We start from the raw sequence: 13,400 nt of genomic DNA, 5'->3' as shown, positions 1-13,400 counted from the left end.
CGCGACAAACATGGCTGCGCCCACATGTTTTTATATTTTCATGCAGTTTCTTCGCAAAAATGCTCGTGCGCAAAATCAAATAGTACATCGTAAGATGGCGGCTCTCCCCACTTATATCCAAATATCTTGAGGAATATCTTTGACTTAGTCAAAACAAAGACTATAAATTTGAAGTGTTTTACAGGTTTTATAGCAATTTTCGAGATCGAGATGATATTATAAAAATTGGATCTTTGGGGCCTTTGTGTATGAAAAATTCAAAGATTAAATTTACTTTTTCAGGAAAATAAATGTCCATTAAAGCTCCCGCGTGTTCACATGTTTAAAAAAATATTGTTTAAGTCAACATTTTCGTTAGAAAATATAGGTAGCAGCCATTTTTAATCAACTTTATTTTTATATCCTACTACATTTTAAAAAGTTTTTTACCTAAATATTTATTATCAAAGAAAGACGTGAATCTGGAAATTCAATTTGTTTCTAAATATGAATTCTTTCTCAATTTTCTTCAAATAATTTTTCTAGATCTACAACTTTTTTGAATGTCATTGGAAATCTGGATAGAAAATGAGAAAAACTGATTTTTTTTGCGCACAAAAAAAGTGTTTCATACTTCAAAAGGAAACTCTTCTATAATATTATCATCTAGATCTAGAAAAGTATTTTTATCTAGCGTTGAATTCAGAGAAATTAAGAATTTGTATTCATATAAATGCGCGATTTTTCCTCCGTCTAAAAATCCCCCAACGGGAACAGAAAAAGTTCAAATCCTATGTCTCTCAAGCGGCTTAGTAAAACTTAACAAAAGCATTTGTTTAACCTATTTTTCGTTATTAAATCTTTTTGTAATTAACAAATTTGAAAAATATTCAAATTTACATTGATTTATATTTTAATAATTTATTTAAACGTGAGATATCCTATTCTTATAAGGACATTTTAGACAGATGGAAAAATCGCGCATTAAAAATAATAGAATAATCTTGACTTTTACGCTGAAATTTGAAAATATTAATTTTTCCCTATTCAACGCTTATTACCGGGATACGCTTCTATATTCATGAGAATAATATGTTCAATCAAAATGGCTAAAACAGTATTAAAGAAACGTGAAATTTTATCAATTTCTTGATTTTCTTTTTAATTTTTCCGCAAACGGTTGGTTATATAAGAAAAAGTCAAAGGAGGCCCTGCAATAAGCGTTAAATAAAGAAAAATAAATATTTTCAGATTTCAGCGTAAAAGTGAAGATTATTCTATTATTTTGAATGCGCGATGTCTTTATCTACCTAAAATGTCATTATAAGAATAGGATATCTCAGAAACAAATTTATTTCTATTTCCGTAGCGGCCGCCACATAGGTTCCTATTCCCCAAAAGAGAACTTGTTTTCAATATATTTAATTCCTTGTAATTGTACCGACAGATAAACCTCACAGAGATGTCTTCTATTCCCAAAAGTGTTTGTATTTGGAGATTATTTAATTCCTTCTAATAAGTTCACAAAGTATGTGTAATAAATTGTTTTAATTCCTTCATGTGGAATATAAGTTTTAAAAATTTAGTCTTAATCAATTCAAGTCTGCCTCTCTAGAGTTAAAATGATTTTAATTCACACATTTAAATAGATTTCATTGATGCATTTTTTAGGCGTTTCAATAAATTATTAAAATATAAATTTGAATATTTTTTTAATTTATAAGTTATAAAAAGATTTAATAATGAAAAATAGGTTAAATAAATGCTTTCGTTAAGTTTTGCTAAGTCGTTCGAGAGGAGTAGGATTTGCACTTTTTCTGTTCCCGTTGGGGGATTTTTAGACGGAGGAAAAATTGCGTATTCATAGGAATACAAATTCTTAATTTTTCTGGATTCAACGCTTATTACTGGGGAAAAAATGTGTACTTTTTATAGATCTGAAACTTTTGTACATAAATTTTTCAATTCAGTTAGAAATTTAGATGGAAAAATGAGACAAATTATTTACTTTTATGACTGTTACGACTGACTTTAATGTAAAATAAAAAATTTAGTTGTTGAGTACTGCACATTCCATAGGGAAACTTTTCGATATGGTATAATCAAGATCTAATCAAAATAATGTCTATCTTTGAACCGCCGTATTATTTAATTCGCTAAAAAATTAGACTGATTCACTAAAAGTTTAAATTGCATGCAATGAAAAATAGTTAATTTTATCTAATGGGTCTTGTTAATTTTTGTTATCTGAGAATTCTAGTTTCAAATACAAAAATGTTTGTATTTATAATGGATTTTCCTAATTTTTCTGCAATACGATTGATTTATAACAAATTCATAAATCAGCTAAAAAGGTTTAATTTTCTAGATCTTTGTAAATAGCTATTTTAAATTCCGTTAAAAATTTAGACGGAAAAATGAGGCAAACTAATGTTTTTTTACCTTTGCAACCGCTGTGCTGGATTTTAATTTTTAGAAACAAAAATTTTACATTGTTGACTTTTTCATATCCCAAAAGATAACTTTTATATATGGTATCACCTAATCTCATCTAATAATAATGCTGTCTATCTTCGACCCACCCTATTATTTAATACGACTCAACCCAAAGGGTGCAAACACCAAGAATCTTTTTCTTTATTTTCTATCTGAGATGTCTCACAACTATTATCTGAAAAAAAAGTTTTCTCGAAATTGAAGCAAGATATGAAAAAAAGTTGTGAGCAAAATTTTTCCTTTGAAAAATTGCTAAGAACAGACCCTCTTAATAATTTTGAATTTTACTTTTGGTTTTTTTAAAACTATTTTTCGATTTCATTATACATTTCTCCTTTTCTTATTCCGTTCAAAATAATTATTTTAAGTAGAATAAAAGCTGACATGAATTTTTATAACACTAACTTCTAATAATAATCTTTATAGTTTGTAAATTTTCTTTTCTTTTATAAAACAGTGAAAAATGAATTTTTACTTCTGAAAATCGAAAATAAATTATTTCAAATTACTTCGACTTTTTTCAGATCTCGCTTCTATTTCGAGAAAAATGAGAAGTTTCGATTTTTTAAAATTAGGAGTGAAGAACGGCTCCACGAAAGATGTTTATTTTTATTGGATAATCGCAGTTTTACTTCAGGGATGAAGTAATTTCAACAGAATCACGAGGGAAATTGTATTTACATATTCGCCATAATGGAGTAAGATCGTCTTTTACAAAATAAATCCATTTTTATTAATATACATACATTTTCTCTATACTTTGGATAAAGAAATAGCCTAAGCACTGTGCAATGTGCATATTATACATGTAAAAATCTATACAAAGTTACTGCAACAGCAGCAAAACAGGCTAACAGTATATATACTTTACAAAATTATCTGCTTAATCAATCTTACAGACTATAACTTTAGCCTTTTGCCCAGTATTCTTTCTAAATATTATCACACATCCTGCTCCAAAAAAAGGTTAGGATAAAATCTTAGCGCCTCTATCGAATCGTCTCTGCACGCTTTTCCATTTTTCTCTGTAACCAGTAGTCTTTCGCGAGCCAAAGTCACGGATATTCCTTCAGACTGGGCTAATTCTTCAGCCGAAACAGATCCTTTTTCTCTTAACTGTAAAATACGAAGTTTTTAAAAATATTTAATAAATCCCTAGAAAATTATATAACTATCTTTTCAATCAGAATTGAGAATAATTAATTACCAATTCAGCAATAGATTCCACGACAGCAACATCATCAAGAGAGCGAATCTGAAGCACCATAACACCACTGTCGAAAACTCTGAGTACAAGTGGTAAATTTAAAGGTGCCAGCTGTCTGCTTGCATTAAGCAAGTCCTCAGGGGACAAAAGTTCCAGACCTCGTGCCCTGTTAACTCGACAGTAGACATCTGTTAACGTCATCATACCTCCCACTTCCTGCAAAGACAGCATTCTTTATTCGGATTCACGGCTCTGAATTGCCGCCAAGTAAAAAAAAAAGTTACCAAGAATCCTTATCTGGAAAAACATGCATTCAGGCCCTTTTTTATTCTCGGTGCAGTTCTCAAGCGTTCTAAATAAAACTAGACAGCTGACTGACCAAACATTTTAAAAAGTTGGTTGATAATGCCTTAAAAACTATGTGCTTAAAATAGACAAAGAACATAATAAAAAGCCATTTTTTGTCTGTGTCCACCTCTACAACCTATAATCTATTAAACCGATCGACAATACATTTTAAAGCGAAGTCAGTAGCAACATATTCTCGATACACATTACATGAATTTTCGATATCGTGCATAGTTCTGAGGAGTTTACGTATTTATTCTAAAAGATGAAAATTCAGAGATTATTCAAATATAAAATTTTAGAAACTGTTCAAGACACCGAAAATTCCTACAACTTGTTTTGGAAATAGGTTGCTACAGATTTGCAGTTGAAATTTGGTGTCAACCGTTGGCGGATATATAAAATATATGAATAACTAAATATTCAAATTAACAAGGATACCGTATTTTTCTGAAGTATATAATAAGAACCTGTTATCAAAGATTTTTAGTCACACGTTAGGCGAAAAGTTTGGATAAATTATGCATTATTTTTGAATTATTACAAAACTTTTTAAATAAAACTTGGACAAATAATTTTAAGATAAAAAAAATATTATTAAGATATATAAAAAATTTAAATTAAAGTAAAATTTAATTTTAAATCCTATTTAACGTCCAATAATAAAGTTAATGTATATAATTCCGGAGAATAAACCCACGAATTCAACGACTAAATTTGAACAACCACCATAAAAAATTTCTATTGTAATTTGAAAACAAGATTCTCTTTAAAAAAATCGTAAAAAAAATGGTTGACAATAATAAAAAATTTGGAGCAGTTAGGAACAGAAAGGAAACAACCTGAGAAAGAACTTCTAATTTTTCTTTCCTCTTTTTTAATTTTATCCAAAAAATTATTTTTTATTTTTCACGATAATTTTTTTTTAAAGAGGATCTTTTTTTTTAAATTACAATAGGAACATTTTATAGAATTAGAATAATTTGCAGAGAATAAACTTTATCTACGTGAGAACGTACCTTAATCGGTTCTTCCAGAATTTCTGCAAGCTGCTTGGCCAGTTGTCTGAAGTACTCGTTACTACTCCTGTAGGCATCTCTGGTTACAGGATCGTCAATTCCAAGGCTCATCAGATATGACTTAAATCTGACGGTTTCGTCCTCCGTGATGTCCCCTTGTCGTTCCTGCAATTTTTTCGGATTACGAGGGCCAATTATTTAAAGCGATCATTGACAATCACCCTTATTTTTGCAGAGATAGTCTTCGAGATGGACACCATGTCCTTCGCCATTTCCATCAGCTTCCTCAAATCTTGGAACGCCATTGAGATACTCTGGTCAGTCGCCTTCTGCCTTTCCTTAAGATTTCTCTCGATTCCTATGATACCCGTACGAGTCTTTATTTCCGGTAATCGCTTTCGATCGCTCGTGTTGCTCTGAGGCTGTGGAGAAATTTATTTAACGAAAGGCTCATTCTATTTTATCTGCCGTAAATTGATTCCGAAATTATCAAGATTTTTTAAAACTTATATTTCACGTAAAATTATTACATTTTCTATTTTATTTTGAAACTTCATTTTCAATGTGTAAAAGTGCATATCACTGTCACATAACTAATTTGTACATTATAAAATCATAAAAAAATCTAATCTTACAATGTAAAATTTAATCTGTTCGACTCAGAAGAATTTATAAGTCTTTAAATTTATAATCTACATGAGCAAGAGTTAAAAAATATATAAAATATGAAAATATATAAAAATTTAATTTGAAGGACAACTAAGAAATCTCCATTTTTCTCAACATTTTTGTAGTGTAAGTCAGAACTCACTTCAAGGTATTAATTTCTGATCAAATTATCTAGAATTGTAACTTCTTTCTCCAAAAATAACGATTTTGAAAATTTGAGATACCCAATAATTCGCGCATCAGATGGCGCTGCCATGAAACTAAAAGAGATAACCTACAGGCGTATTCTGAGGTTTGTTTCTAGCTACATTTTTTATTCTAGGCTACATTTAGCTAAAATTAAGCTCAAATACCCTGGAAGCAAGTATAAATGAGCAGTAACTCAACTTTTGCATTATATTTTCTGTCTGAAAAAAGTTTTCCTAACAATATTCAACGTGTTTTAAAACCAAAATTAACCATTTTTGGAGCCCGCGAAAGGCCTCTCCATAAGATCGCATGTTTTTTGACACGACTTTAAACAGTGATAATTCAAATTTTAACCTGGACAGAAAGAGGACACATTACTCTGCAAAAAAAAAACTAATTTTAATGATTTTTCATCAGATCGATCCAATAGCCGGACTACCTCAATTAAACACCATATAATTCCTCATTTTTTTCGTTTTATATTCTGCGAGATCATTCATCCACGCAAATATAGAAAAGATCATAAATGTAGAAAAGTAAGGTGAACATTTTTTATATATTTCAGCATTCAAAATTGAAAAAGGTCTGAAATTGTAGAAAAAGTAATAAGAATTGAATCTTATAAGGTAAGTTTAGACCTAATAATAATAAACACATTTTAATTGGAATAACCGTAAAATAGTGTAGAAAAATTGAGATTTGTACTTGTTTTTTAAATGAAATTTGTATCTATTTTACAATAAATTTACTCTTGCACAATTATATGATACTTCTCTGCACATTTGAACTTTTAAAATCAAACTTTAAAATAAAAAATAAAATAATTTATTAAACTTTATTAAACTAATATACGCAGATCTTAACAAAAAAGCATTCCGATCATTTCCCGATTTTAAAACTCCAATTCATTCAAATTTTATAGTCCAAGCTTTCAACACTGAACAATTTATAATTTAAGTATTCACAATCAAATTGGAACAATAATTTGAAAGGTTCCAACATAAAAATTAAAAATTTCAGGAGATGGTTCGAATACAGAATAGGGCACAAATATGGGTAGGTGGATTTCTGAGAAACTAAACCGTGCAGTTTATCAGGACCATTTCAGAATAGATTATCTGGATGAACTAAACCTGGTTGTACTTAATTAAAAAAAAAAAAGAATAATAATATTTTTCAATATCCATGTCAACTGTGAAAAGGGATTATACCAGCATCACAAAATACTGTTATTTGAGGCGAATACGTAAAATAATTCGATGAAAAAAAAAATATATTGTCATTTAGAGTATAAAATTTTCATTAAGTAAGCATAGATTTTGATTAAACTGGAAATTTCAGTACTGACGCTAGCTCATTAAATTCGTTGCTTTGGGTTTCAAAGTAAATTATGTAATATTGAAGTTTACTTTGAAATTAGGTTTATGTTTTATTCTTTCTTGGCTGTTAGTTAACTTAAAGTTTTACATTACAAAGAAATATGTTCGTCTCATTCAGAAAGAACAAAAAATTGCCTTAATTTTAAGAAAACTTTAATTTTAAATCTAAAGCAATCGAATTTGATAAGCTATCTTCCCATCGAAAAACGTTATGAGATGAGTAGAGTTAGACCACCCGAAAACATCCTGCAAGTTCGTGGTTTCTCTAGCTTACGGAGATAATGAAGGATTTAACCAAACTCATGATTTTCACGAGCCTCTTTGATATATTAAGGTCTGTAATACGCCTGTAGGGTATCTCTTTTAACTTGATAGCAGCGCCATCTGACACGCGAATTATTAGGTATTTTAAAGTTATTAGAGCAATGCTAATAACAAAGAATATTAAATATAAATTCATTTCAATAAGAAATTTTATACTGAGGTCTAAAATTATTTACTATCAGATTTCTTGTTAAAATTGAATTCAAATTCAAATTCAAATTTCTTCCCAATAGTTCCATATTGGTGGCGCTGTCATTGTTACCCAACAGGCGTATACTGTTAAATTTGATTTGAAATTATTAATATCAGGGACATTTCTTTAGAATAATGTTGAATGTAATTATTTTTACAAAATAATGATGTAGAAATATCAATCTGAAAATATAAGAAGTTGACATTTCGAAGCAGTATTTTGTATTTACTGTTTGTAATAAAATTTCTACTTACATCACAATCTATTCTAATCCAACGAAAGTTTAATGCTATAAAAATGACAATATAATTTTAATTATGATTAAGTTATTTTACGTATTTGCCTAAAAATCAACATCTAAAAATAATTTTTTAAATGAAAATAAACGTTAACTACTTACAAATAGTGAGATTCTACTCTGCTAATATCTGAGATTATATGTCATTATCAACTTTTTTCAAAGTTACGTCACAACCATATCCAGGCGATCTATTGTGGAATAATCCATTAGTAATAGTGGCAACTGAATTCTCGTTGCGGAAGCAGAAAATAGTGTCAGTTTCATTTTTATAAGCGTTTCTGTATACATGAGTTAAAAAAACAGGTGGATATCCGGAAGTTCTACTGAAGCTAGAATAATTAATAATTCTTTAATAATCTGTATTCGAGTCCTTTCCACTACACATTTTTTGACCACGTTTTAACTCAATCATTCAATACTGTAAATGTAAAGTTCACACTAGATTTTTTCGAACTCAATGCATTGAAAATTATACATACAATAACAATTCAACTGATTATAGGTGCTTCTGCAGTTTGTAAAAAAAAAATATTATCCTTGCTTACTTGAGAGAGATAGAGACAGTGGGATGGGGGGGGGGGGGGGGGGGGGGGGGGGGGGTATTCAAAATAATTAAACTAAACTCTTAAACGTTTTAAATAAATATTATCCGATTGAAAATTATTTCTTTTATAAACTTTGTAATTGTTTTGCTTTCAAAGCATTTGAAATAGGAACACGTTTTATTTTGATGCTTTCAAACTATAAATTTTCAAAATTAGATCATTTGGAATTAGAAGTTCTTAGAGTAAAATATTTAATTTTATATCCTCAATATTGACTTAATTAAAACACTAAAAGGAAAACAATTTTAAAGCGGTAACCAAAAATTTAAAATATTCGACATAAAACATTTGAAATGGTTCAATTTATTTATATGAAACAATTTAAATGTGATAAAAAAATCTTTTGAACTATTAAAGTTTCCAGTTGGAAATAAAAAGTAGAATAAAAATTTATTGACCAAAAACCTGTTAAAATTAAAAAATGTTTACATTTTAAAACTTATTACGAAAGTTACTACTAAAAACTAAATAAAGGGTGGCCGTTTTAGTCGAAGAAATAAATTCCTCCATTTTTAAACTTTTAAATTTAAAGTTTAAAAGTTTTTTTATTCAAAAATGTTGTATTTAAATGCTCAATACTTTTACACGTATAAAATACTAATACTTTTCAATAGAACAATTTTCAATTAAATAAATGAAATTAAAATATGAAGCTGCCAAATTCAGAATTTTTAACTTTTATAATAGAGTTCAAAGTTCAGGTTTAGTTCCAAAAATATAAATCCAAATTATCATTTTCAATTCTTCAAATTCAAAAATCAGTTAATGAACTTTAAAATTTCCAAAATTATATTATTTTAATAAATTTTAAGCTAGAAACATTAAAAATTGATTTTTTTAACTGAACAAATCTCAAATTAGAAGTTAAATTATTTTCATTTTTAATAGTGTGAAAATCCTTGAAAAGCTTCAAATATCTTGGGAAATCTATAAGTTATTAAAAATTTTTTCAGAACTTCTGAACAAATTTTAAAATTAATTTAATTTTCCGGCCATTTTTAGAAAATTGTGCAAGTAAAAAAAAATTCCTTAAAATTTTAATGTAACAATTGAACACTTATTATTTGTAGAAGAAATTTCAGCAACTTTAGGAGATATTTAGAAGTTTTGAAAAGATTCAAAATTAATTTAAAACTTAAAAGGTTACCTTAATTTAAAGCAAAACGTAGAATTTTGCAAATTACAAAAAAAAATGTAGAAGCTTCTCAACAATTGTGGAAGGCTTCAAAAGAATAAAAACATTGTCTTAAGATTCCTAAGAAAATTGAAAACGAATTTTCATTTTGAAAAATTATTTTAAGAGAACATTTAAAAAGCTTTTAAAAGATTTAAAGATTTGTCAGAAAAGAATCTCGAAGATTTTAAGAAAAATTTTTATGATCTGCATGATAATTTGAAACATTTTTAAAACCTCTAGATATCGTTTAAAATTACTCAAATGTGTTCTCGAAAAAATTAGTATTCACTTGCTATTTATGCATCGAAATTCAACAATTTCACTTGCAAAATAAAAGTTGTTCAAATACAACAATTCTATGTAAAACAATTCAGTTTCAAATGGTTCACTTTTAAATATTTAGTTTAAATTTACTCGTCTTAAATGAATAATCAAACATGGCTAAATATTTAATAATTTTCTTTTTGATTAAAAAATATGAAAATAAATTGGCCGAAAATTGAATATTTTAGACTGGAATAAAATTTTAAATTTAATAAAAGCCCTTAATTACGAATATATTATTATGAAGTTTTTTCAAAGTTAAAAATAGTTTATAAAGTTTCAATCAGACGTTTAATTTTTTTTAGTGAGTAAGACTCTCAAATAGAAGCCGTTTAATTTTTAATATTAAAATCTGGAAATCCATTAAAAAATATACTTATTTACATTTACATGTGATAAAATAACCTATTGTAAACTGAATAATAGCATAATTGAAAAAATGACAATTCAAAGATTTATTTAAGAAACTGTTGAAATCAAACTTGGAAAAATTGTTCTTCTAAAAATTTGTAAATTTCCCTATTTCCCGGTCCAGTAGCCGCCCGCTTTCTAATGTATGAACATCGACAGACTTTTAATACCTTACAATTTTACATTTGAGCTACTTAAAATATTGTGTAACTATTTAGAAATGTGATGATGTAGAAAAGTCAAAATGTGCCATACCCATTCTGTGGACGGTAAACAAGCAGGAATCGATTCCCAAGCTCTTTTTGTAATAACGTCAGTCAACTGAACTACGAAATTATGATCAAGTCCTTCTTTAAACGATAATTTAACATAGTTCTTTGTACTGTCGTCAACGGGTCCTTTTCCCTTATCTAAAATTGAATACAAACAAATTATTACAAATAATATAAATAGTACACACCTTTCTCTTGTTTGACAACACAATCAGTATTTCGGTAAAGATATTTTTATCAATTGAATTAGATTAGTAGTATTGTTTAAACAGAATATTTTATATGTGGACATTTTAATAAATTGAATATAGATTCTGTAGTGGGAAATGTCAGGTTTACAGAGTTTGTAAGGCATTAAATGGTTTGGGAGTTCAAAGATTTTGAGGAGCATTATTTAAAGTTCCGATACCTGATGTTATCAAAATTTGTATAAAATGTAATTTAAGCATTTATTCTTAGGCAACAGGAATCTCTATAGAAACTTGCAAATATTTTCAATTACTTTAATTAATTTTAAAGCTGTAAAAAATTTTCGAGAAGAGACCATTTCTTTGAAAATATGCGATTTGAAGTATAATTTTTTGTATATAATATATAATTTATATATATTTAAGTTTGAGTAATTTACCTGGTGCGGGTTCTGAAAGATGCAGCACAATTTTTTTGCTTCGACTGAAAGAGAAAGCACTAGGACTTTCCTCTTCAAAGAATACAATATATCGTAAAGCTAGTACCAAAGGGGAACCTTGATTATCTACTTCGTCAGGTCTTCCCCAAAATATCCTATAGTTTGTTAGGACCAAATCACTTGTCACAAACTGTGTCTGTTCGAAAAAGACAAGATTAGATACATATCTATGTCTGAATTTTGTTAATTCTTATATAAAAAAAAAAACTGTTTACCTTTGTTTCGCCGTCATAAAGACTCACTCTTCTGTCAGTTCTTAAATGAACTTCATTCGGCCAAAACGATAACGTTCCATATTCAAATCTATTCATTTTGTGCAAGAAATTTTAAAAACTATTGGTTGCTATTAACTTGAAACTGTTGAGAGATGTATCGTCAGCGATTATGATACATAACATACAATATTTGCCACTTTCTCACTGCTTTCATGCTTCGCTGCTCTCGCGGCCCATCATAACCTGAAAAAGGCGCGTATATACAAAAAAGGGAAAAAAGATGATAGAATCACGCGTATGGTTTTTATGAAGTCGAATATGATTTTTGATGTAAATAAATAAATAATTAAGATTAATCTCTTACTTTGTTACCGACTCCTTCCAGCATTACAAAACTGAAAGCAATGCAATTAATTAATAAAATGAAATAAACGTTTTGTACACGCAGCCGCAAATTGCAACACTTGCAATGTCAACCGGCAAGATGGCTGTACGCCGTGGACAAGCAATAAAGCAATAACACATAACGTGCTTACATACCTTTCCAGCTGTGAGCAAATTTGGTTTTTGTCCCATAAGAGTGAAAAAGATGAAGAGCACTTTTTGTCCATTTTTTGTCGTTTATCTCTCTCACTATTATTAAACAAAAACTAAATTTGCCGACACCCGGAATGGTAAGTAAGCACCATAACATCCACTTGCATAGGCCGAAAATATTTTTTTGATAACTTGGAAAACAATGATTTTTATTTATAAGAGTATTTGGATATGATTTTTTATTTTTTTAAATATATTTAATGAAATAATAAAATCGATCACTTTTGAATGTAAAGGTTTTATTATTTCATTAAACAGCTTTTTGTTTTTATATAATTTAATAAAGTTCTATAAAATAGAATTTGTGGTATGTTGATTTGTAGTTATGACGGAACGGAATGCAATTTTCATTTTTGGATATTTTTATACGTATAATTATTATAAGCCTAGATGCGGCATCTTACTAGCGAACCTATATTAAATGCTGTGAACTAAAAAAATATAATTCGTTAAAAAGAGACAGATGTATCTCTAGCTCTTTTTAACTAATGCCATTTTTTAGTTCTTGGAAATTATTATAGGTTCGCCAATGATACACCGCATCTAGGCTTAAAATATCTTTGATGCGGTCTCTTTGTTGTAACTTCGTGGTTATAGCAGGTTATACTTCTTCCAAAATGTGACGAATGGCGGCTGGCGCGTAGAAGATCGCGGGTCATGTGTGTATGCGTGTGTAATACCTTGGGCAGTTGTATCCATGAACATAGGAAACAAGAGACTTGGCATGCCATTGCGGGAGTGATGCAATGAGGGAGGGGGGAGGTCCGCCACCTTTTGATGTTCCGCGACAAACATGGCAGCGCTCACATGTTTATATTTTCATGCACAGTTTGTCGGCAAAAATGTTTGTGCGCATAATCAAATGGCACATCGTAAGATGGCGGCTCTCCCCACTCTTAAAATTCTCCCCCCTCCCGTTGATTCAACCCCGCTCGGTCAAGTTAGGATGGCATGCCAAGTCCCGTGTTTCCTATGTCCATGGTTGTATCATTACGCAAAATTTACCT

At 29.0% G+C, this 13,400-nt stretch overlaps 1 protein-coding gene across 1 annotated transcript; it reads right to left on the bottom strand.

Annotated features, from left to right (window-relative positions):
- Nucleotides 1–3,184: 3,184 nt before the first annotated feature.
- LOC117170686 (vacuolar protein-sorting-associated protein 36) lies at nucleotides 3,185–12,273 on the bottom strand. The gene is made up of 8 exons (XM_033357655.1): nucleotides 12,161–12,273; nucleotides 11,797–12,039; nucleotides 11,522–11,717; nucleotides 10,877–11,031; nucleotides 5,271–5,471; nucleotides 5,050–5,214; nucleotides 3,683–3,898; nucleotides 3,185–3,591 (listed from the first exon to the last, which is right to left on the bottom strand). The coding sequence occupies exons 2-8, from the start codon at nucleotides 11,890–11,892 to the stop codon at nucleotides 3,418–3,420; spliced, it is 1,203 nt and encodes a 400-aa protein (XP_033213546.1). The 5' UTR covers nucleotides 11,893–12,039; nucleotides 12,161–12,273; the 3' UTR covers nucleotides 3,185–3,417.
- Nucleotides 12,274–13,400: the final 1,127 nt, after the last annotated feature.

Source organism: Belonocnema kinseyi, chromosome 4, assembly GCF_010883055.1.
Source record: "Belonocnema kinseyi isolate 2016_QV_RU_SX_M_011 chromosome 4, B_treatae_v1, whole genome shotgun sequence".
NCBI classification, from domain to species: domain Eukaryota; kingdom Metazoa; phylum Arthropoda; class Insecta; order Hymenoptera; family Cynipidae; genus Belonocnema; species Belonocnema kinseyi.
This window is presented reverse-complemented; position numbering and strand designations above follow the sequence as displayed.

Excerpts from the sequence above, each read along its gene's own strand:
- LOC117170686 (XM_033357655.1), bottom strand. The coding sequence starts at position 11,892 with ATGAATAGATTTGAATATGGAACGTTATCGTTTTGGCCGAATGAAGTT. Across the intron at positions 11,718-11,796 it reads TTTATGACGGCGAAACAAAG|ACACAGTTTGTGACAAGTGA; the intron begins GTAAACAGTTTT and ends TTTTTCGAACAG. Across the intron at positions 3,899-5,049 it reads TTCTGGAAGAACCGATTAAG|GAAGTGGGAGGTATGATGAC; the intron begins GTACGTTCTCAC and ends CTGTCTTTGCAG.